Source organism: Erigeron canadensis, chromosome 5, assembly GCF_010389155.1.
Source record: "Erigeron canadensis isolate Cc75 chromosome 5, C_canadensis_v1, whole genome shotgun sequence".
In the NCBI taxonomy this organism is placed as follows: Eukaryota; Viridiplantae; Streptophyta; class Magnoliopsida; order Asterales; family Asteraceae; genus Erigeron; species Erigeron canadensis.
In genome coordinates this window covers 24,116,439-24,140,507 of record NC_057765.1, presented here as the reverse complement: position 1 = coordinate 24,140,507, position 24,069 = coordinate 24,116,439, and the positions used below count along the sequence as shown (strand labels likewise).

Sequence of the window (24,069 nt, the reverse complement as noted above, 5' to 3'; positions counted from 1 at the left end):
AACGTGTTGGGTAACGGCTGGTGGTACCACGTTATCTTCACATAGGTACAATTGTTAATTTTATAGTCAAACAAACTAGTTGGTTAGGGAAATTTTTTTAAGTGTTGGTGGTACCAGCTTTTACAAAGGAACTGATTAATTAGGTGATTTAAATAATTTTACAAATGCCGGTGGTACCAGTTTGTGTCTTTGTTTTGTCACGATTATCTTTATCAACTTAATTTGAATTTGAGCTTCATTAATGTGCAATCCAAACATGTTGTTGAGCGAGGTCAAGACGGATGACTTTTAAATCTCTTTTGTCATAAAATACAACCAAATTCTCTTTTCGATTAATCCTATGGGATTACTAACTATTTTCACTAACTTTTGCAACGTGGCAACTCGGCCATAAAAACCCCTTTTTAATCTGAATTACTTTATTTGAACAATTGCTTACAAAGTCCTTGTGTTCGACCTCGGATTTACCTGTTTACTATACTGCATACGAATGGGTTCACTGCCTGTAAGTGTATTGTAGTCAGTTTTCTAGTAGTTCGTGTTTTATAAATTTTATTACTCGATTTAACACATCATTCTTCTTCTTCTTCTTCTTCATAGTTATACGAATTATAGAATGGGTGTTCAACTGTCTCTTTCACCATCATATCTTCCTCTTCACTAACATCTACATGCATAGTCCTATCATAATTATCTTCCAGATCCGAGTATTGACTAAGATCAAAACCATCAAAATGAAGATCATTTTTACCCGTGGCTCCATCATCCATATCTTCATATTCTTCAAGATTGTTGTAAGTTGGCATTGATTTTTCTACTTTGTTTTTACCCCAAACTTGATCTGAGTTATCTTCAAGATCGCGTATTCACTAAGATCAAAACCAAAATGAATACTATTCACATTTTTTTTGGTTGGCTCATTATCATCATCTAAGTCTTCTATTCGAAAACCTGAATTTGGGTCTGTAACTTGATTGAAATTTGAATTATCAAGGAAGAATTGTGGATTTTGAGATTGTTGAGGTTGGATACTAAAATGAGTTGTATGTGTTTGAAAATGTGGTGGAATCATGAAATTTTGATGTTGATTATAGGTATTTTGTTGTTCATTGTGATCTCCATAAGCAGGGGTTGAAGAACTAATATGATTACTTTCGGTTCCTGACCCGAATTCACTACTTTTAGGTGCAACAACATATAATGTAGCAAGATCTCTTGAAACATTAATATAAGCCATGAAACCATCAACATCTTCATTATCGTTTAATAAATAGACTTTGCCTTCTTTCAAATAAGATAGCTTAAACCCGCTTTGAGGCTCCTAACTCAATTTTTTTGCAACACGTAACATCAAACCTTTATAAGTTAACTTTTAAATGATAGTTTTAGTGAAACATTCATAGATAATGGTATATACTGCAAACAACCATTCACATTCTCCCATGATCCACCAAAACATAAATCTACCCAAACACTCTCAACAGTGGACGATTTCATTATACTATGAAACTCAATAACAAATAATTACTAGTAAATTAATAAAAACATACCTTTAATTAGTTGTACACTCAAATATTGGGAGAAATATTGAAAACTTTGAACTAATTATTTTGTTAGAAAGGATAGAATTCATATGATGTATTGGGGAGTTTTTTGTAACTTTACGTACTTAAATTGTCATAAAATCTTATCCTGAATGGGTAAATTGCATAAAGATATAAAAATCGCATAAAGAACATGTAATATCGCATAAAGATTTACAAATTCGCATAAAGAACTTCAGAATCGTGTAAAGAACATGATAATCTCATAAAGATTATCAAAATCGCATAAAGACATGACAATCGCATAAAGATTTTAAAAATCGCGTAAAGAACTTATAATCGCATAAAGATTATCAAAATCGCATAAAGAACTTCAGATTTTACAAAATCTTTACGAGATTTATAAACTCTTTATGTGATTATGTAAACTCTTTATGCGATTTTCATAAATCTTTATGTGATTTTTGTAATCTCATTGCGATTTTGTATAATCTCGTTGCGATTTTGGGAATCTCATTGCGATTTTAACAATCTCATTGCGATTTTCGAAAGTTATTGCGATTTTTCTGGGTATTTTGTGAAAAACCAAAAAAAGTTGGGTAAATTGATATATCATTTATAAAAATTGGGTATTAAGGCTATTTTCTCTTAAAATTAATGGAGTAGTAGATAGTAGATCATAGGATTGAAAGAGTTACTACTTACTAGTAAAGTGGTATTGTGATAAGTTCTTCTTCCTCACATCTTTCTCAATTTTATTTTATTGTGTAAACTTACTTTTATTAAAAATAAAATATTATATTAGTAAAAACTAAATAAAATTAAAAAACTACAACTAAAGTTTGAACAAATTAACTAAAATTTAGTTGTAATGTTTATTTTATATAAATTATTAATATGTATATGTAAATCCTTTTTATATGTATTTTGTATTATTATCAATAGTACATTAGATAAAAATAAGTTTATTTACAAAAGTTAAATTGAAAAGAAAATGGATGGAGCAGATATTGGGTAAAAAACTACTTTTACGGTTTTACGTGCCTCACATGTGACAAAACTTAATGATTAGTCAAACTTCGTTTGTAATAGGTATGGTTAGCGTGCATAATTGACAATGTTAGACATGATCAGTATAAGTTATTGATAACGATAGGTATGCCTTAAGTAATTTTCTTAAATCGTAAATATAGTATCTTACAAATCTCATATATGATTTATATAATTTACCTTAATTTATTATTATTAATATTTTTTTTGAATCTTGTAATCCTATCTACAGTACAATACAAAATCAAAAAAGCGATCATATTATATGCACGTGGAAACCATGGACCTATTATCTTCTTCTCACCTACTCTACAAACGATCACATGCCGTAGATAATGTTGCAGAACTCATTAATCAATTATTTATTTGCTCAAGAAAAAAAATTATTTATTTAATCAAGGAAAAAAACAATTTATGTATTCAATTTCTAGGTTTTCAGACTGATACGAGTGGTGGTAGGTACACATACATATACATATATATCTACACACATATATGATATATATATATATATATATATATAAATAGATACAGACAGATATAGATACACATTAACACATTCTAAGTTGACAATGGAATCAACATTATCAACTGCATCAGCTGCAATCGGTTTTTCTAAACTCACCGGCGCTCAATCTGTACGGAGCCAGCTTGCGCTGCTGAACTTCCACCGAATTACCGTCGGAATTGCAAAAGCTGAATTGAGGAGATTGAAGTTCGGTGCTGCTTCTGCAAGTCCGGTGTTGTTTGGATTGAGGAATGTCAGCCGTGGCGGTGCCGGTGGAGTAAATTCGGTTAGGTATCGGTTATCGTGTGTTTCGAATTCGGCTGCTTCGTTTAGTACTGGAAGTGGCGGCGGTGGTGGTGGAGATGTGTTTGGTGGAAGTGGAGGAGGTGGTGGTGGTGGTGATGGAGGTGAGGTTAAGGCGAATCCGGTCGGTGTAGGAGGTGATGATGCTTCGGCTTTTTCGTCTGATGTTATCATTCTAGATGTTGGAGTAAGTATATATATATATATATATACACTTTATCTCGCATTCGTTTGATCTCGGCCGTGTTTAGTTAATTGATCATGTTAATAATAATAATAGCTTTATCAATATCAACAAGGAATATACAATGATTTGCAATGTGTGATAGGAGTAATAGGATTATATATGTATGTATGATCATAGAATAGGAGAAGCCTCTTTTTTTTTTTTTTTTTTTTGATATTAGGAATATCAATTAGCAATCGTCGAGTTGATCACATTCCAATAGGACAATAAAAGATGTATTTGTTATGTAAGACGTTATGATGTGTATATCTACAAGTTTGTTATTCTAGGTGAGTAAATTCTCTGAATTAGTGGTTTCTGTTAGAAGTTAGAACAATGGATCCTTTGAGGATAATATGCACGAACTAATTGGAAAAGTATCTCACTTGATTTTATGGCTTCCTTGTCTCCTAGTTGCACATCCTCTTATCGTATGCCAATTTGCTATTTTTGATAGTTATTTGTGAAAATTTATGCTTTTTTCGTCCTGTAATTACTAACATACAAATCCTTTGCTTTGTCAGGGTATGAGCTGTGGAGGGTGTTCTGCAAGTGTAAAAAGAATTTTAGAGAGTCTAGTAAGTACTTCCACATACTCTGCTTGCCTATCATTTGGTATTTGTGTCGTTGTGTGCTTACTACTTAAGTAACCATGCGGAGATGTTTCAGGGGTTGTCCTGTAACTTGTACTTTTGTTGTCATTTTCTGCCAAATGGAAGAACGCATGTCCACACTAAGCAAGTAATTAATCACTATAAATTTGAAGATGATGTTGAAAAGTTACAAAAGAAAAATCATTAATGAATAACGATGTTGCAAATATGGCAGAATATAAACGTTTTTATGTTTCTTTCCGAGAAACAATTTTTCTGCTTTGTGTACCTTGAAGTAAACTAGTTAATAATGATACATTATTGACATGTTTACAGCCGCTGGTATCTTCTGCTAGTGTGAATCTTACGACAGAGACAGCAATTGTATGGCCTGTATCTGAAGCTAAGGCTTCACCTAACTGGCAAAGGGTCCTGGGAGAAGAACTTGCTAAACATTTGACAACTTGTGGATTTAAATCTAACCTTAGAGGTCTGTATCTGCTCCATTAGAATTTTTATTTTTTCTTTTTTATTGCAATTCACAGCATTTGACCTTTTTCCATGTATGTTCAAATGTGTACTTGTATTTTTTTCTATAGATATTATCATCATAAAATTCTTGATAGCTACTCATTTTAACTATTAGAAGCCGTTAGTAATGCTATATTATGTTGTGCCCCTGGTGAAGACGTAAAGTTTAGACTTTTGTGAATTTTTGTTGGGTGCAACTACAAAGTGTTTTATTAGGTTTAGGTCTTATAATGCTTACACCTAGTTTTGTGGGTGTTTTGCCTTTTCTTTCTGTTAGGTTTGTTTTTTGTGTTGTCTAATCTATATAGTTGTTGGTCAAGTCTAAGGTTACAAGGTCCATCTGGTTCTGGTTGGCCTGCCTACAAGAATCTTTGCATGATGTGTTCTCCAGTTATTGAAATGATATGGTGCTGGCTTCCTTGACGCTTATGTCTGTTATCGTTGGGGTGATGACACCAGTTTAGTTAGATAGTTCTTATTGTAATCATCAATTTTCTCCAATAACATGAATCAAAGTATTCTATAATAAAATTAGCACACAATAGCTTAGCTGAGCTTTTCCAAAATGTAAAGCTTTAGAGAAGTTTGGTCACATGGCGAACTATTAACCGTATTAATAATAGTATGGACTTGTTGCAACATATATATTGGCTTTTTGAGAAAAAAGTTGAATAGTGTACGTAGTGACCACCGAAGTTGAGAAAAAACATTGATTTCGATTTCCAAAAAGGACTTTTGAAAAAGAAGACTTATACAAATATTCCGTCTGTTTCACTCGGTAATTGATAAAGAGGATTGATGGGTAACTGGCAGGTGAGGCTGCAACTGAAGGAGATGCATCTTAATATATGCAATGGATTCTTGTATGAGCAACCATAAGCCTTTGTGGTATGTCCTTGTTACCTGGACTTTTGGATTATATATATTCTCTATGTTACTTTGTTCACACCCAAAACTCTCAACACTATCTTTGAAAGACAGTTTGATCTTTGGGTCATGCTTAATTAGCTTTTGTATCCATAGGTGAGTGTTGTTTGCAAGGAGGCAATTCTACCAGTGGAGCACCCTCACATTATGGAAGGCTTATGTAGATTCTTTTTTGTTATATGTAGTAGAGAATCTCAGTATTTCGAAAGCGTTACATTTGTTCCGACTACTGAGAAATAATGATTTCCAGTCAGTCATAGAACTTTCTAGGATTGTATCTTTTCCTCTTAGTTTCAAATAAGATACCTGTCTTCTTGTAGTCTCACAATTATGATGCGTTTCTGTATATAAGTTCTCTTTATAACTGCAAAATTTGATGTGTTTCTTTATATTACATGGTTGATCAAAGTATGCTGTTAAAATCATTACTGATCTTCCACCATGTCTGCACCAATTTTTACAGATTCTAAGAAAGAAAGTGTTTTCCAAACATTTCAAAGAAAGGTGGAAGACAAGCGTAAACAATTAAAAGAAAGTGGTATGCGCTTATATAATATCTTGTAGTATGATGAATTATTTCTAGTAGTATTTTGATCAACTATTTTATTTTAACAGGTAGGGGACTTGCCGTTTCTTGGGCCTTATGTGCTGTATGCCTTTTTGGGCATGTCTCTCATTTCATTGGAGCCAAAGCTTGGTGGATCCATGCCATGCATTCAACTGGTTTCCATTTGTCATTGTCTTTATTTACATTGTTGATTCCTGGACGTCAACTTATTGTTGATGGTATAAAAAGTCTTTTAAGGGGGACTCCAAACATGAATACGCTAGTTGGTCTTGGGGCGATATCGTCATTTACCGTTAGCTCATTTGCAGCATTGATACCAAAATTGGTAATCCCCACTGTTCTTTCCACATATAGTATTTTTCTTGCTACCTGCTGATATAAATTTTTTCTTCTGTATTGAGCATTCATTCAATATTGTGGAAATATAATGAAAGATGTCAAGTCTGCTTTAAAAGGCAAGGAAGAACATGGTTGGTGTGTAACATTAAAAATTGCCCCAGGCTCCAGCGAGCAGAGTCTCCAATTTGCTTTTCAGTTGTTTTAACTTGTTACAAGCTCTGCTGATTATAAAACAATGCGATTTGATTGGAATAATTTAAGGAAAAGTTCTCTAAGTTTCTTCAGTATCAATCAGAACTCTATTAAAAATAAATTGTTTTGTTTGTGTTTTATTTTTGAAAATGGATTAGCTTGCTTTGATGCAGTTTGTATTTAGTAATAAGTACGCAAACAAAACCAACTACAACACTCTAGATATTATTGCATGCAGAAGTGCAATAGATTTTAACGTGTACCAAGTTTGATAGATTCAAGCATGAACTCGAAATTACCGCCCATGAATAACTTTTAACCTTAATGTATAAGTAAGGGCAAAATCCGGGGAAAACAAGAGCAAGTTCTGGCCCTGACATTCTATTATGACCAATGTAGACTAATTATGTTTACCATAAATTGAAGTTGCCAGTGTTCTTCGAATGTTACAAAATGACAATGAATAACTAACCTGGTTGAATATTATGTTTAACCAGACAGGTAGTATATTAGCCCCTGATAGATGGAAAGTTTATACCCTGTTTTATTATTGTATGTGTAGGGTTGGAAAGTGTTCTTTGAAGAACCAATTATGCTGATTGCATTTGTTTTGCTGGGAAGGAATCTTGAACAACGAGCTAAAATTAAGGCCACCAGTGACATGACAAGCCTTCTTAGTGTTCTGCCACCAAAAGCTCGTCTTCTAGTGACTGATGATGCTCAAGAATCGAGCTCAACAGTGGACGTTCCTTGTGATAGTCTCTCCATAGGAGATAGAATTGTTGTACTACCTGGAGTAAGTTTAAGACATAATTCATTTACAAAATTTCATAATAAAGTGTGTGTTCTAGCTTTAATTTTGGCTTCTATTTACAAAATATTATGCTCACTGTTCAGGATCGTGTTCCTGCCGATGGTATAGTCAGAGCTGGTAGAAGTGCAGTGGACGAGTCAAGTTTCACTGGGGAACCACTTCCAGTTACTAAGCTTCCGGGGGTAAATATGACATCAGTTTTGAGAAAATACACATTTTATAGATTGTTTTTGTGTGGGTTTGTAAGATGTTGACAATTATGATTTATTTGATAATGCTTTTTTTATTTTTATTTTTTAAAATAATTTCTTGTGTTGTAGGCTGAAGTGTCAGCAGGAAGTATAAACCTTAATGGAGCGCTTACTGTTGAAGTACAAAGGCCAGGCGGTGAAACCTTTATGGGAGACATTGTGCGTTTGGTAGAAGAAGCTCAGAGTAGAGAAGCTCCTGTTCAACGTTTGGCTGACAAGGTCCTACATTCATCTCATATCCTGTTGTGAATACATCTCTATATTTATTATTAGATGATGAAATTACAATTTTTTCATTATGAATATAATAATTTGCTTTATTATTTTGCTCATATTAATGCCATCTTTCTTGTACTAGGTTGCTGGACACTTTACTTATGGTGTGATGGCAATCTCTGCCGCTACATTTATGTTTTGGAGTGCTTTTGGTATGCATATTTTGCCAGCCACTCTTCACCATGGAAGTTCCATGTCACTAGCATTGCAGCTCTCTTGTAGTGTTTTGGTATTTCATCTTTTCATTCAATAAAAGGACATATAGCTATTGGGATTTTTATCATTTTATTTGAAAGCTTAACATCTGTTCTGTGATGCAGGTTGTTGCTTGTCCATGTGCACTGGGTTTAGCAACACCAACTGCTGTGCTGGTAAGCTCTTTTTCTCCAAGATATATACATGAACGTCACATGATCAAAGGCGTGCTTAATGTGAATGTAAACAAATCAATGGTCTGATCTTATTTTATCCTGCCAATTTAGGTTGGGACTTCACTTGGTGCTACAAAAGGATTGCTCTTGCGTGGCGGAAGTATCTTAGAGAAATTTTCTACAGTCAACACAATTGTTTTTGACAAAACAGGAACGTTAACCATTGGCAAACCTGTTGTCACAAATATAGTGACTCCAACATCTGGCGACTTTTCCGAGTTACAGTTGAGTATTGTTCCAAGTTTCTGATCCTAATTAGTTGTTATATATTTGTATTAGTTTATAAAATCTGTTAGGTAAGTAAGGTCTACCAACTTATAGAGTGGGGAGTCACATTTTTGGGGCCGAGGCCAATCTTTGTGGGGGACGGGAGTTCTTGGAAATTAGAATGACTTAAATAGTTTAATGGGTAAGAGTGAATTTGGTATTCTAATTTTGAGACTTCGTGAGAAGAGCAAATTTTTGTATATTCTGGGTGAATACATTTGTCAATATACTAATTGATATTATTTTGAGTGTGATACTACCGGAAGTCAATTGTATAAACTATTATAATAGAATCTAATTCTACCTAATGCAAGTTGTTGTTGGTATAATTGAATGCAACTATGATGCAGGCTTAATTCAAGTGACAAATGGTCTGATATTGATGTACTGAAGTTAGCTGCTGCTGTTGAATCTAATACAATTCATCCAATTGGTAAAGCTATAGTGGAAGCTGCACGGCGTGCTAAATGCCCTAATGTAAAGGTACATAATATTGTCTGCTAGCCAGAGAAATTTCACATAATTTACTTAAAATTCCATATGCCATAGTTAAAAGAATTTAATTTTCGTCTTCAACGTTTTATTACGTATTTTAATTTTATTTTATATTCACTTGGTATCTCACATTTACCCCCACCACTACCAGCAATTGTTCAATCTTGATAACTCATATATATCTCCATCAAAACAATTATCAATACAGTTATCTACCAAAATGAATGGGCCTATTTGCATTTGGCTCAAGTACATATATACAAAGAATGTTATCTTTTTAACTTTATCCTATTTTTGTTTCTTGAAAGTTTTTACTAGTGGCTTTTCATATCTACCACCAGATTAGTTTTGTGCAATAACTTTGTATCTATATTTTCTACTAAGAAGTTACTCTTCTGAATCATCCAAAGTTGAGTTTGTAACTAAATGTTTGACTGGCTCAAAGAGAACAATATCAATTTGATCCCGTATCAAAATAGTCCATGGCTCAGACTGTCCAGGTTTTTTATTTTTTTAAAATTAAACTGGTTAGATATAATAATACATTTTATTCCTATTTCTCTAGTAAACTACGTTTGAATTTTTACTGCGCGAACATCTAGTAAGTTGGAGACTCTAGAGTTGATCTTATAGAGTTATAGTCATTTCATGAGAGTATTCTTTATGCAGGCTGATGATGGAACATTTGTGGAGGAACCTGGATCTGGTGCAGTAGCCTCAGTTGGGAAAAAGATGATTTCTGTTGGTTCATTGGAATGGGTTAGGAGGTACAGAATAATCAACCATTCTTCTATAGATTCTGAAGTGGCATGAGTTTGTGTTTGTGATGAATTTTCAGACTTACACAAGCATTTCTTTGTAGCTCCATTACTATCATGTTCTGTTGAGTCATTTCTGTACAGATTCCTAGATTCACTCAATTTGTCGATTAAAAAGAAACTTAATAGATGGAGTGAGTCATAATCAAAGGTATCCATGCTCATAGTTAGAGTAATGATATATGTGACTAATTTGGTAGGTCTGAAAACATGCCTAAACATCTGGTGTTGACACACATGGATTTCACTCATTCTCTTTCTTAATCTTAATATTTGATCTGCCATGTGCACCAGATTTTTAGGCATGTTTGTAGGCCTACCAAATTTGTCACATTTATCACACTATGATATATATGTATAATACACGTATACATACAAACAAAATCCTAATGTTATACTTCATATAAAGATTTAGGTTATTAATATAATATTTTGCAATCATAATTAATGCTTCTGATGTTTACAAAATGTCTCTGGGTCTACCCAAATCAACGGGTGCTTCAGTAGTTCAGTCTTGATTTTTGGACCGTCCGCCAATCTGACCGACCTGCCATCTCTTGCTTTGAAGAGGCCGTTGGTAGTGGTTCTGTAATCTGGTACTTAACGCTGGAGTCTTATTTCTATAATTGATTCCAATGCAGGCATGGAGTTGTTGAGAATCCATTTGTAGAAACTGAAGAGTTTAAAAATCAGTCAGTGGTGTATGTGGGGGTAGATGGTGTCCTTGCAGGACTTATTTACGTTGAGGATCAGATAAGAGAAGATGCTGCACATGTTGTTCAATCTTTGACTAATCAAGGAATTAATGTATACTTGCTTTCCGGGGATAAAAAGAGTTCAGCTGAATATGTTGCCTCTGTAGTTGGTATTCCAAAGGAACAGGTACAGACATTTCATTCTTGTTTGGGTATGTGTCAACGTGCAGTCATACCCTCCCCTTATAAAATTTGTAAACTTAAATAATGAATTATTAGGGAAAATGGGAAAACCTTTTGAGATAAAATGGTAATAATCTGTGTTTTTGGTAGGTGTTCTATGGAGTTAAACCTGATGAAAAAAGTAAATTTATCAGCAAACTTCAGAAAGATCGACATGTTGTTGCTATGGTTGGGGATGGAATCAATGATGCTGCTGCCTTGGCTGAATCACACGTAGGAGTTGCCATAGGTGGAGGTGTTGGAGCTGCCAGCGAGGTCGCGTCAGTTGTGCTCATGGGTAACAAAATTTCACAGGTACCCTCTGTCACTTTCTCAACTATAGAATCATAGAGATTGTTCTCCCAATGATAATTGCCACTCTGGTTGTGTAGGAAGAAAGCGTCTCATACACTTAAGTAGACCCATTTATGAGTAAACTGTTCTGTCTGGGTTATACTTCGTTTCTCATGGGGTCAAACGAGTAAAATTTCAAAGTAAATAGCTAAAGCAGAACAGTTCTAAAGTTATAAGTGTAATTGCCTAATACATTAAATATTATTTTGTATCATATGGTTATTGTTATTATAATTTTAAAAATATTAAATTTTAAAGATATCAATTGTTGTTAATATTCAAGAAAAGAAGACAAAAAAGTGTTTGCTGGTCGGTCCAGCCTGTCATGATCTAAAAGGTACCCGTTTTGACCTGTGCCCAATCTGGCAGACCTTTTGCACTTACTACCGATTTGAACCATAGATGGGAATGTGGGATGATATACTTGATGGGCGTGGTGTATGTGAGACCATTAAAAGAGAATGGTCTCAAAAAGTGACGACTTTATTAAGATATAGATGTAGCACAGTATAGTAATGTAGCATGTTAATTGGCATATACCCCTTTGCAGTTGATTGATGCAATGGAGCTTAGCAGACAAACGATGAAGACTGTGAAGCAAAATCTTTGGTGGGCTTTTGGGTACAATATTGTAAGTAATACTTCTTGTTTGTTCCTCTTGATTCTTATGGCTGCAATAGGTTGAGCTGAGATCTTTTCGACTAAGGACCAAAAGCTCAAAAGTCACATCGCAGATAATTATAACTAATAAAATGAGCGTAAAGGTTCCATAAAGTGGTATGTATAATTTCATATGGGTCAGATAACAACAAATGGAAAAAGAAGATAAAAGAGAAACATGTCAAAATGGGGCAAGTGGGTTAAAACTAGTCCAGTGTGTATTTTCAATATATACAACCCTCTAAAGACATTGTAATAGAAGTTAGATTGGTATTTTAATAACGTCGTACTTCTATCATACTGTATTTTCAGAGTAAAAACATAGTTATGCTAATATAATATTAACAAAAGACCGTTACTCTTAGTTGACAATCACAATGCTTAATTTTTCTGTTGACCAAAGGCAATCAGAAGCTCAGTTTACCTAAAATTGGACTTTCCTATCTAAAAATCCCAAGATTTAATATAATATGGATACACTAAATTTTTATTTGATGTTTAAGATATCATTACAAAAATCTCTACATCATATAAAATTGAATTTATATAAATTGGTTTTAGGTAAAATAAAACAAGTATTAAAGTAAAACAAATAAAACAATAGGTTTCTCTGCACTGAAAATCACCGTGCATCATGAAAAGCATCGTGCATCAATTGGTTCATGAATCTTCGTGCATCAGTTTAACCATGATCAAAGGGTCAAGATCTTGTCTTATTTATTTTACCTTAATACTTGTTTTACAATACCCAACCCCTATATAAATTAGAGCTCTGCACACAATATATATAAATTTAATTTATTTGATCTTAAAGAAATTGCAACTGATTGAGAGTGGAAAGATTTAAAATCTAAGGATGTATATGCATGTCAAAAATATCACTATGCATAAATAGCAATCCTAAATATTTTAACGTCGTCATTTAAACCTAACTGTGTCTATACACGGAACTAAAATCTGGTTTATGGTAAGTCATAAGAAATGAGTAGGATATCTGTGGGTGATTTTGCTATTGAAGGTGCTATTAACTTAGTGCATGTTTCTATAAAACTAATATAACTGCATAATTGCAGGTTGGGATTCCTATAGCTGCAGGAACTTTGTTGCCAGTAACGGGGTTGATGCTTACTCCCTCAATTGCGGGCGCCCTCATGGGTTTGAGTTCGATCGGTGTGATGACTAATTCATTACTTCTTAGATTCAGATTCACATCACAACAGAAAAGAATTAATGGAGCACCATCTTATGAAGTCCTAGAAGACATAGAAGCTCCCGCACCCAAAACCCTCACTTAGATTGTATGTAGATTCATGATGGCCGGTTAACAAAGCAAAAGATTTGTATCATTTGGGGAAAGAAGACACATGGTGATAGTTATAGTAAGATAGGGGTTATGTTAGTCATTTTTGTCTTCTCTATTTATTTTGCAGACAAGGATGCACTTACATGTGCAGCTTTTAATGAGTACAGAACCTCTTCTAACCATTATATATGATCTCATTTTTTCTTTCTGCGTTAGTCCATTATATATGCATTGCCAAATGTTGATCTGCAAAAAAAAAAAAAAATATGTAGAAAAGCTTAACTATCCTACCCAGCTCTGCCAATTTATTTATTTATTTATTTTTTTGACATTTGCGGTTTCTGGCTCAACTGTTTCCATATGGGTTGTCTTTCTAGGGTGTTTATCAGTTGATGAATTTGGAGTATTTTTAAATTGTGATGATAATTATAATGCCGTTTGAATTTTGACTCTCACTTAGGTAGGTTGAATCTTCCTGGCCCATCGTGCAGGCTCCTCCTTGGGGACCATTATGCCGAAGGTGAGAGAAACCTCATCCTTCTCTTTCTTCTTGCCCTCATGTCCATCACACATGGGCTTTGAGAACGTAAAAAGGTAGATCTTATGAACTTGTTCTGAGATAATAAGCTCACGAGCTTCCCACTATCGAGAAATGAAACAAAACTTTCATCTCTAAGTATAACTCATACATAGCTTAACATAATGTGCCCACCTAAAATTCCTTATGACCCCATAACTAGAAAACGTTTACCAAATCAATACAAAACAAAACTTAGAATTCCTTTAACTGCTAAGCCAAACTAACTGTGTAATTTTAGTTTCTAAAATCATATTAGCATATTAATCATACAAAAAAGTTAAAAATGTCTATGGAGCTTGTAATGAAGAAGCCAAACACACAATAGCTTTTACATGTAATATCTCCAATTTAACATAAGCTACAATCCGAAATGTAGCCTAATAATCTTGACCACCCACCCATTATGCCACTTCTAATCACAACACCAAACGTATAAACAAAGATAAATTTGAATTTCCTTTCATCATTGTAGCTCAATAACCAGGCTATGTTATATCCATTCAAACTTTGGCAGTATGCAAAAAGTATATGACTATGGTTTAGGTTTACTGCCGAACCCATAATTCAAGCAGTCTACATAATACGCCCATCCATTACAAATAACTACATCTCAAAAGATGGGCAATCAAAGATGTCAAAATCGGTACCAACAATGAAGAGCATGTGTGTGGATAAAACTAACAGCCACCAAGTTAACAGCCCTTATCTTCATAACAAAGCTAAATCAGCTTATTTCTGGATTAAGCATCTACTATAAATCAACTCATTTACACCATGTAAGTCATGGCCACTTGAATCAAGTGTGAGCGGGGTGCATTTAAAGTTGCAGTCCCTCTCCTGCAATTCTTCCTCATGAATGCATAAAAGTAGTTTATGATCAATTTTTTAATAAACCATGAGTCTTTTTTAGCTCTAATATCTCCATGTCCAAGAAGATAAACAACCCCCGACTCCTTGGCTTTGTGTAGGAAAGCCAACTCGTTCTCAAGACTTTGCTCGGGATCTGAGTTGGCAGGAGCCTTATCGGGCTCGTTTGAAGTGGTTGTTTCTGAGATTGTTATGTAGTGATTGTCGATCCCATTACCGGTGTCGTTGACACCAAAATAAACACTGCCATTTGGGCCGACAAGGACACGCGATGGGTCATCTTCAAAATCAGAATCATCATCATCCCCATCACTCTCTAATGATCTTTCTTGAGCTTCACGACGGATGAACTTCTCTAGGCTTTCAATTAGTAGTTGTTCAAATATTTGGTGGTTCTCTTTACGAACGTCCTTGTAACCATACCTGTAAAAATGGACTTTGAACTGTAAGAGAATAAATCAGGGAAGTGGTCTTGACACTACGCAAGTAAAATAATTACAGCTGGCAGATGGGTACAAAAGACATTAAGAATGTAGTTTAACAGGACACTGGCTAAAGTTGCCCAAAAACGTTTTCCTAAAGCATCAAGCATCCCAAATCCATAACTTAATCAAGTATAAGATGGTTATTGAAAATACTTAACTCTTGTACTCTAATTTAACACACTAATACTACATTAAATATACACTCAAAGATACTTTGGACAAAAAGTGTTCGAGATCAACCCACCAATTCAATCCATACCCAAAAATCACCCATTTAGAATTTTGGATCTGTTACCCAGCTTATCATTTTGCCACATCTATTAACTAAGAACATTCAAGGAAACAACTTGTAGTCGGGTTTCTAGATAGAGCATTACTACATGCACAAAATTATCACGAAAATGATATTTACCTGGCAATGCAACGAAATATGTGATAGCCTTTGGAGCAGACTCGCCTGAACAAGAATCTCTCATTCTGAGGAACAACAGGAACAGGGACATACTTTATGCAGACGAAAATAATCATTGAATGTACAGCCGGAAGAGTAGTCAGAAAATGTCCAAATATCGCAGGCACACCCTTCACCAGTTCATTGTATAACAATCCAATACCAGGAGCTCTAACAGTTCCAAGATTGCAGCCCAATTCACGCAATACATCCATTGACATCTTTTTCTTAACTTCCGTTTCATACTTGAGCTTGCTACCATAGTTCCAGATGCACATTATAAGAAAGATAACTATAGCGAAAACCAGTATGATCCAACTTCCATCCCCGATGCCACTTAAGACTGATGAAAAGAATAGCAACTCTAAACCAAGAAAAATCAGAGAGAATAGGACCACAATAACTATGTTTATTTGCCATATAAGAAGCATCACAAGGGTTACTAAGAAAGTAGTCATCATCATCACCCCAAGCTCAGCAATACCTGTATTTATAATAGAGATCCTTGTTAACATGGAAGCTAAGTAGCTGGACCTTTCAAAGTGTCAAATTCGAGTTCAACCAATTTGCTTTTAAGCAGGTTAACTTGAGTTATATCTCAACAAAACCATATGGTTTATACTTTATACAAAGAAATTAAACTAATAAAAGGGTATGAGTTGAAGGGTAACATGGGATGAAATCCAGCTAAAGTGCATTATTATGCATACAACCTCCTATATTGCATTGTAAGCATACCAAATGCACTATTGCTTACAAGAAAAGTCCAAACAAAAATTAAAAAAAAAAAAGTAGTTGTGGGTCAACTTGTTTAAAATCCTTACCCAAACTGCCCAGCCCATCCACCTCTAATATTGAAGGAAAGAGTACCGTATGCATTCCCGATCTCATTGGTGCTTGCAATGGTGCATACAAGCAGCACCGCAGATGCCATTAGAAACCAGTTGATGGCCGGAATATAGATCTGACCCATGAACTTGCGAGATGTATGCACAATTTTAAGACGTGGAAAGCAACCAAGGGCTGTTGACTGTTTGATGCAAGAGAAGGTTGCTGTTGTCATTGTTCTACTAGCAATCAGTGCAGCAATATTAGCAATCAGAAACACTGGCCAAAAAGCAACATCTGCAAACAAAATATAAGAAAATACAAAACTGTAAGCCATAGACGTACTAGTTAGAGGTAGGTATAGATACATGACTGCCAGGTAGCCTAATGGGCAAGTCAGGCAGGTTGGTAACAGGTCAGATCAGTAAGGTCTATCCACGCATAAATTTACGTTCCATGTTTCCTTAATTTTTAAGAATAAATTATTACATAGTTATGATATTAGTCTCATTTGTTTAATAAAGAGAGTTAATAGGTTGTAAGCATCTAAATACAACTTGGTGACATTTCCTCGACCAGTTTGACCAATTTCATGTTAACTTGGTTTTTAAAGTATACTTGTTTCATCAAGTGGTACAAAATATAAATCAAACCAATTAACTGTTAAGTAAATTGATCAAAACTGCCACCTCTTACTTTCTTAGTAGTACAAACAGATTTGTTGCTTCCAGAGTTACAACCATTGTATGTTCACAGTTGAGAGTTAAAAGGATAATCTTTAAATCAGAATGCTAGACACACATGAGACTCACCTGGGATGGAAGAAAAGAAAGCCTGTGTTGCATCACCATCACTATCCAATAGGTATGCGGCTTGGCCCATGTAACCCAACATAAGACAAGGAAGCACAAGAAAAACGAACGTCATCTGCACAACATTAGCTGTATGAAATAAGTAAATATACTTAGAACAGTCAGACTAGCGTCTCCCAACTACAATTAGAGTAACACTATCGTAACGTTTGCAGTGTGTACCAACTTACTGCTTTACCTGGATTGTTCTCACTGGAAAATAGCACAGGTCTGCAAACATTGCTTCTGAACCTAAAATTCATTAGTAAAAAGGAATGAAATCGTGTAAGATAAAACTCGGTAGTAACAACAATCCACATTTAAGAGGCATCTGTTTTCTTTTTTTAATGAATGACCGTGTTTCTAAGGTTCAGTGTACAAGCAAATCCTATGTGTTTAAAATGCAAGGTAGCGATTAAAATCCAAGGTCCTAAATCTGTAATAGGTGTTTACCAGTCGCACATAAGAGGCATCCACCCAAAGAGTACCATGCTTTATATGAGTTGCGCTTGAAATAGTAATAGATGTGAATAGGATTAAATGCCTTCACAACACTGCTATCATGTTTCACAAGATTGTAGATGCCAATGCCCCCAAGAGAGCAAAACCATATAAACAATGCTGGTCCAATAATGAGCCCAACTTTACTTGTTCCATACTTTTGTACACTGAACAGAATAACAAGATATGCAACCGAAATCATCACCACGTGATCTGCAATACATAAAAAACAAGACGGGACAACTGATTAAAAGGATAAAAGTTAAATTTAATAAAAAAAATTAATGTCAGAGAAAGGGAAAGTGGGAAACTAACACAAAATCTTTGAAGTTATAGACTTAACAAAGAATATAACAAACAATAACAAAAAGACTACTGAGATACTGTCCCTCGGGAAAAATACCCTTTTAGTCAATAAATTGTATGCCTGAAAGTTCATGAGTGTTGGCCAAATGTAAAAGCGCTAATCTTTAAAAATGACTATTGAAATTCTGTGTTTAGTGTAAGTTGCTAGGTTAACTTAGCTATTACAGGGGGAAAGCAGGTATTATACATTCTACCACTACACTCCTACAGAAAAAACTAAGCAGAAAGAAGCAATCACATCTATTGAATTATCTGTATATTATTGTCCGTCTAAGCATTACATGTAAAATCATGTCACCTTGCTCAACTGTCGGAACTCCAACCTTAAAACCACGAACAGCTGATATCACTGCAAGAAAGAAACAATAAGTGAAGGTTATAAATGTAAGATGACTACGACTACACAGAATAGATAGTTATAGCAGTTCTCAACAAAAAAAACAGTTTTTTAAATCAGAGTCTTTAAATAAGAAATGAGATAGAAGCGTTAAAACAGTAACAGACCTGACATTGCGGGTGTAACCACCCCATCAGCTATGACCATGGAGGTGCCAGCAAGCACCAACACTAAAACAAGCTTTTTCAGAGTCAACGAAGTTTCAAGATACTCCTTTATTTTCAATGATCTCTCAAGTTCAGCAGATGGAACCTTCAATCGGAAGCTTGATATGCGTGTGTCAGAAGCAAGCTGATTTGGGAGAAGACTGACCTTAGCATGCCTACAGATGAGCGAGTATAAAGCAAATGTACCACCTGCAACATTATAGAAATTACAGTCAACTTCAAGAAGGCAACTATATAAAGAAATACACCTACGAGCTGATATTACAAGGGAATATAAAGCAAATTAGTCAACCTTACCTTCTCCGTCATCATTGGCTAGAAGAACAATGAGGATGTACTTGATCAGTGGGATCAAAATCAATGTATACAAAACAAGAGACAAAGCTCCAATAATATCTTCATTTGTCTCTATTGGAGCCCTGCTGAACATAACACTGAAGGTATACAGTGGACTAGTTCCAACATCACCAAAAACAACACCAAGCGTTTGACAAATAAGAAAAATACTCTTCCCGAAACTAGCATCCTGCAAATACAGTTTAAAGATTCAGCATGCAAATAATGATCACCTTGCTTCATTTGTAACCTTTGCCACTTTAAAATAGCATTAGCGTTAAGTTATTATGTACATTTTGTATCATGCATATAGTTTTCCTTTTGTTCTTTAACAGCAAAGACTCACAAGGCCCTTCCATTAATTATTATTGTGACCATCTATTATTTACAGCTTGTGAACCCACAACTTGAAAATGGAACAGTTAAACTGCCCTAGTGGGTGAAAAAATACAAGTAACTACAAGGTTTCCTTACATTAGAACAAACAATTCTTCAAGTGGCATTTCATCAGGTTTCCTAGACTATTTCTGATACACCAAGCGGCATTTATTTCAATCTAGTAGTCATGGATACTAATGATGATCCATTAGTCACCACGGTGGGGAAGTCCAAGAGTGGCTAGGTGCCTCAGTCATTAGGCTATATATACTACCTCAATGTTATCTTAAACCGTAGATTAAAATCGAAAAATCATCGAATCCCCAATGGCTAGTACATTATTCCTTAGTTAGCACAACAATGAAATGGCCGCAAAAGTTCTATTAACCTTTATACTGACCTTGGAACAGAGATGAACATAAAAACCAGTTAAGCGATTACGCACTATGTTATTCATTAATATTTAGTCATTCAAAAAGACACTTCACACTGAATAGAATACAGGAAAATATCCACCACTCAAGTACATCACCATCCATTTGTAATCTAGTCCCTGAGATCCTACCCAAAACTACAGCCAAACTCCAACCATAAATGCAATACAATAAAGATATACAATAAAACTGAAACAACTAAGCCAACACCAACAAACACAGGCAAAAGCCTGAGACTCGGGGACCTGAATTATGAACTGAAGGATTACTGTATACCCAACTGACTATGACATATAACATATATCAGTTCTTCATAGATACAAAAATGTACAGTTTAAACATCCAACATTCCAACTAAGTAAAGCTTATTGGTAGTCCACTTCCAATACTGAAACTAATGAACTTCCTATGAAGAGGAGAATGAGAGAAAGGCAAGGTTGTCAGTGATAAAAAAAAAAGCCATATATGGCGATGAGCGTGACAGTTGCCATAGTATTATCCACCTTGCTTGAAACGAGTTAATAGATCCATTTCTAACCGAAACTCTTCCTTGAATTATAGTCCCAAATTTGAACATATGCCAGACTATAACCCATATATCGTATCAGTTGAAGGCCGATATCCGATATATCACCGATATATCGGCCGATATGGCCGATATTTGCAACCTTGACTATGAGTCTATGACCTTACTCTCTCATTCTATATCACAGCAAATACTACACGCTGCAGTATATTCCATATCGAATGAACTAAGGCTACCCAAATCAAAGCATATACACGAACAACTAATAGACCTACGTACAGGATCACACCACCACCACCACCATCATATCTAAACGCTCACAACCGATCACAAACTAATAAATAAAACCTCTTACATCATATCATCAGCTTAAATCCATCTAACCCTTCACACTAATCCAAAAACCGAACATAAAACATCCCACAAATCAAACACTTGACCATAAAGTTCCATACTTTATCAGTAAAACACTACCAAAAACGTTACGTTTTCAAGCATTTACCAACTACTACACTTTCTAAGGCAAACTATCATCAATTCCAGTTAAAATGCACTAAACCAAACCAAACCAAACCAACAAACATGAAAACCAACACAAAGGGTATACCTCAAAATCACTCCTATGAGCACCAGGGACCTCAAGTGCTTCGACACCAAACGAATCAATCCGGGGCCCAGTACGAATCAACTTCTGATACAAACTGTCTTCCTGTTCATCATCATCATCCTCATCAGAATCATTATGAAAAGTGAAATCATCATCCCCATTATCATTAGTAGAATCATCATCATTCAAATCAGAATCATTTTGTCTATCGAATTCGATATCGGAATCGTGTGAGTCTTGAAAAACCCAACGGTGTGATTCCATTGAATCCATGGAACTCATTCCTCCTTTTGTTGCACTTCCTGATGATCCCTCTTCTCCCATTTTCTTTTTTTTTTTGTTAATTGAGATTAATGTGTTGTTTAAACTAAAATATGATGATGATAATTACCCATTAAGTAATTGATAAAATTGTGATGAAATTGAAACCCTGATAATAAAATTTATTATTACTCGTATTATATTAAGAAAAAGAAAGAATGGAATTTTTGTGAATAGAAAGAAGAATGGAAAGAGTGAGATTTGTGAGGAAAGTATAATAAACTCGTTTGCCTCTTTCTTTCTTTCTTTCTTTTTCCAAGCACCGGTTTTGTCTGTATTTCTTTCTTTTTTTTAAACACGGTTAACTAAATTTATGATTAAAAAATGTGAAATATAGAATAAATAATCAAAAGATTAATTTATATAATTTCCTAAATAAAATATCATATTATTTTCGACAGGCACATATCGAAAATCACAATCTAAGAGGTTATGTTGTTTTTATCAAATCCATGTTAAAAAGTTTTTTACTCAATATCTAATAAAAAATAATCATAATAATCTGGTCTAAGACATGACAACATATTGAAAAAGATAAATACCTCCAAATCCAAGCCTTAACATAGAGACTTCAGATTATTAACCAATAGTTAAATAAAATATTTCGTATCATATTATGATTTGGATATATCAATGGATTATATACCCATCCGATAAGCATTATAAACAGCTTTTATTGGGCTGCTTACTACGTAAAGCGAAATGTAACCTTCGTATAAGTGATAAACACAGTTATACGGTCACGTGTAAATCGCGAAGGATCACTATCAATCCTTTCCTAAATGCATAAGGTCCTTGTGAATCCACATTAACACATGCTCCAAAATATGAAAATTTACATTACAATTCTAGATATTTGCTACCATTTATGGATAAATAACAAGGCACTAACTCAGACCTCTATAAATAGTCTTAGATATGCTTTTAAGCTGATTAATAAGGTCGTGTTTGATTCATAGAATGTTTTGGAAAGAAATGTAATCTTTCAAAGGAATTGGAATTTGAAGGAATGAAATTTGACGGAATGTTTTTGATTTTTTGAAAATTCAAGTGATGGAAGGAATGAAATTCCTTCCTCCATCCCCAAGGAATGGAGATTCCATCAAATGATGGAATGTTTACATTCCTATGGAATGAGATTCCATCTTCTTTGTGCAACCAAACGCACTAAGGAATGAAATTCAATTCTAATTCCATCAAATTCCATCAGATTCTGTGAACCAAACGCGACCTTTCCCTGGCTACATCATACATTATATATTTAACAATTAAAGTCTCATTAGCTACAAGAGACTTTAATTTTTATTTATTTTAACCACTAAACTTTTAGTTTTTCTATTTTTGTCACAAAACCACTGGACTTTTAGGGGCAGTTTGGTTCGCAGAATGTTTTTGAAAGAATTGAAAATTGTTAAAGAATTGGAATTTGAATGTTTTAAATTATGTTTTGTGTTTGGATGACGAAATTCAATGGAATTCAATTTTAAAAAATTCAAATATAAATTATGTCAAATGACAAAATTAACCTTTTATTATTTTACAAAGTTATTCCATTTTAATTTTCATAAGAATATAATTATACATTTTAATCTAATATAATAATAATAATAATAATAATAACAACAACAACAATAATAATAATCATAATAATAATAATAAATATTAAATATACATTGGATATTGGATTAGATATGTAACACGTAGCTTCCCAAGAAATCTACCATCACCATCTAAATTTCAAAGCACCTCACCATTACACCATTACAATCGACCACATATCACATACATGACACATAGCCGACAACTTTTTCCATCTTTTTCTGATGGCCTTCGGTTTCATCTTTCTCTGATCAAATTTCAAGTTAGTGGTGGCGACTGTTATTCCGACAGTGGTGACTGTTACTCTGGCGGAACATCAAATCTACTTTCAAAAGATAGAAGATGGGAGGAAGAAGATGCAGATGGAGAAGATGACTGTGTAGGTTTTCTTATAGCTGAGGGTGTTTTTATCCAAATACATGAATTCCATTGGAATTTATAACATTTCATCAATATATCAAAGGAATCTTAAATTCTCTATTTTAAAGAAGTTGGTGGAAAGTTTTAGATTCCAATTCCATGTTTTTTCTCAACCAAACATGATTATGAATGGAATTTACATTGCAATTCTAATGAATTCCGTGAACTAAACACCCCCTTAGTTTTTCTATTTTTGCCACAAAACCACTGAAACTTTTACTTTTTCAATTTTTAAAACAAATGTGTTTTAACCTAATCTTTAATGTTTTTTCATTTTTGACACATAACTTTCGGAATTTTAACTTTTGTCAACAAAGTTTCATATACTTACTTTTTATCACATAACTTAATTTCTTCACCACGTAACTTTTGTTAACAAAGTTTCATATTTTTATTGTTTTACCACATAATTTTAAATTTCTCAATTCAGCCATAAAAAGTTTCATTTTATTACTTTTTACCACATATTTCTTTTACAAACATACAGTGTAATACTTATGCTATGACAAAGACGTTATCTATTTAATACTTTTTAGAATTACCTTTATGATAAGCTTTTATAATGTGCGTTTATCATTATGTATCCAA

The 24,069-nt window shown here is 34.1% G+C and overlaps 2 protein-coding genes across 2 annotated transcripts; one reads left to right on the top strand and one right to left on the bottom strand.

The window, feature by feature from the left end:
- The first annotated feature begins 2,921 nt into the window (after window positions 1–2,921).
- On the top strand, window positions 2,922–13,575 carry LOC122599293 (copper-transporting ATPase PAA1, chloroplastic). Its single transcript, XM_043771782.1, has 17 exons — window positions 2,922–3,592; window positions 4,156–4,209; window positions 4,561–4,714; window positions 6,146–6,220; window positions 6,298–6,575; window positions 7,344–7,577; window positions 7,679–7,777; window positions 7,916–8,065; window positions 8,205–8,351; window positions 8,443–8,493; window positions 8,605–8,777; window positions 9,171–9,303; window positions 9,985–10,082; window positions 10,775–11,015; window positions 11,162–11,365; window positions 11,955–12,035; window positions 13,138–13,575. The coding sequence occupies exons 1-17, from the start codon at window positions 3,167–3,169 to the stop codon at window positions 13,357–13,359; spliced, it is 2,820 nt and encodes a 939-aa protein (XP_043627717.1). The 5' UTR covers window positions 2,922–3,166; the 3' UTR covers window positions 13,360–13,575.
- Window positions 13,576–14,380: 805 nt separating this feature from the next.
- On the bottom strand, window positions 14,381–21,640 carry LOC122600336 (potassium transporter 7-like). Its single transcript, XM_043773044.1, has 10 exons — window positions 21,142–21,640; window positions 19,158–19,386; window positions 18,801–19,049; window positions 18,595–18,645; window positions 17,883–18,143; window positions 17,629–17,681; window positions 17,391–17,505; window positions 16,621–16,875; window positions 15,712–16,234; window positions 14,381–15,237 (listed from the first exon to the last, which is right to left on the bottom strand). Exons 1-10 carry the CDS (start codon window positions 21,463–21,465, stop codon window positions 14,715–14,717), a joined length of 2,583 nt encoding a protein of 860 aa, XP_043628979.1. The 5' UTR covers window positions 21,466–21,640; the 3' UTR covers window positions 14,381–14,714.
- Between the last annotated feature and the right edge of the window lie 2,429 nt (window positions 21,641–24,069).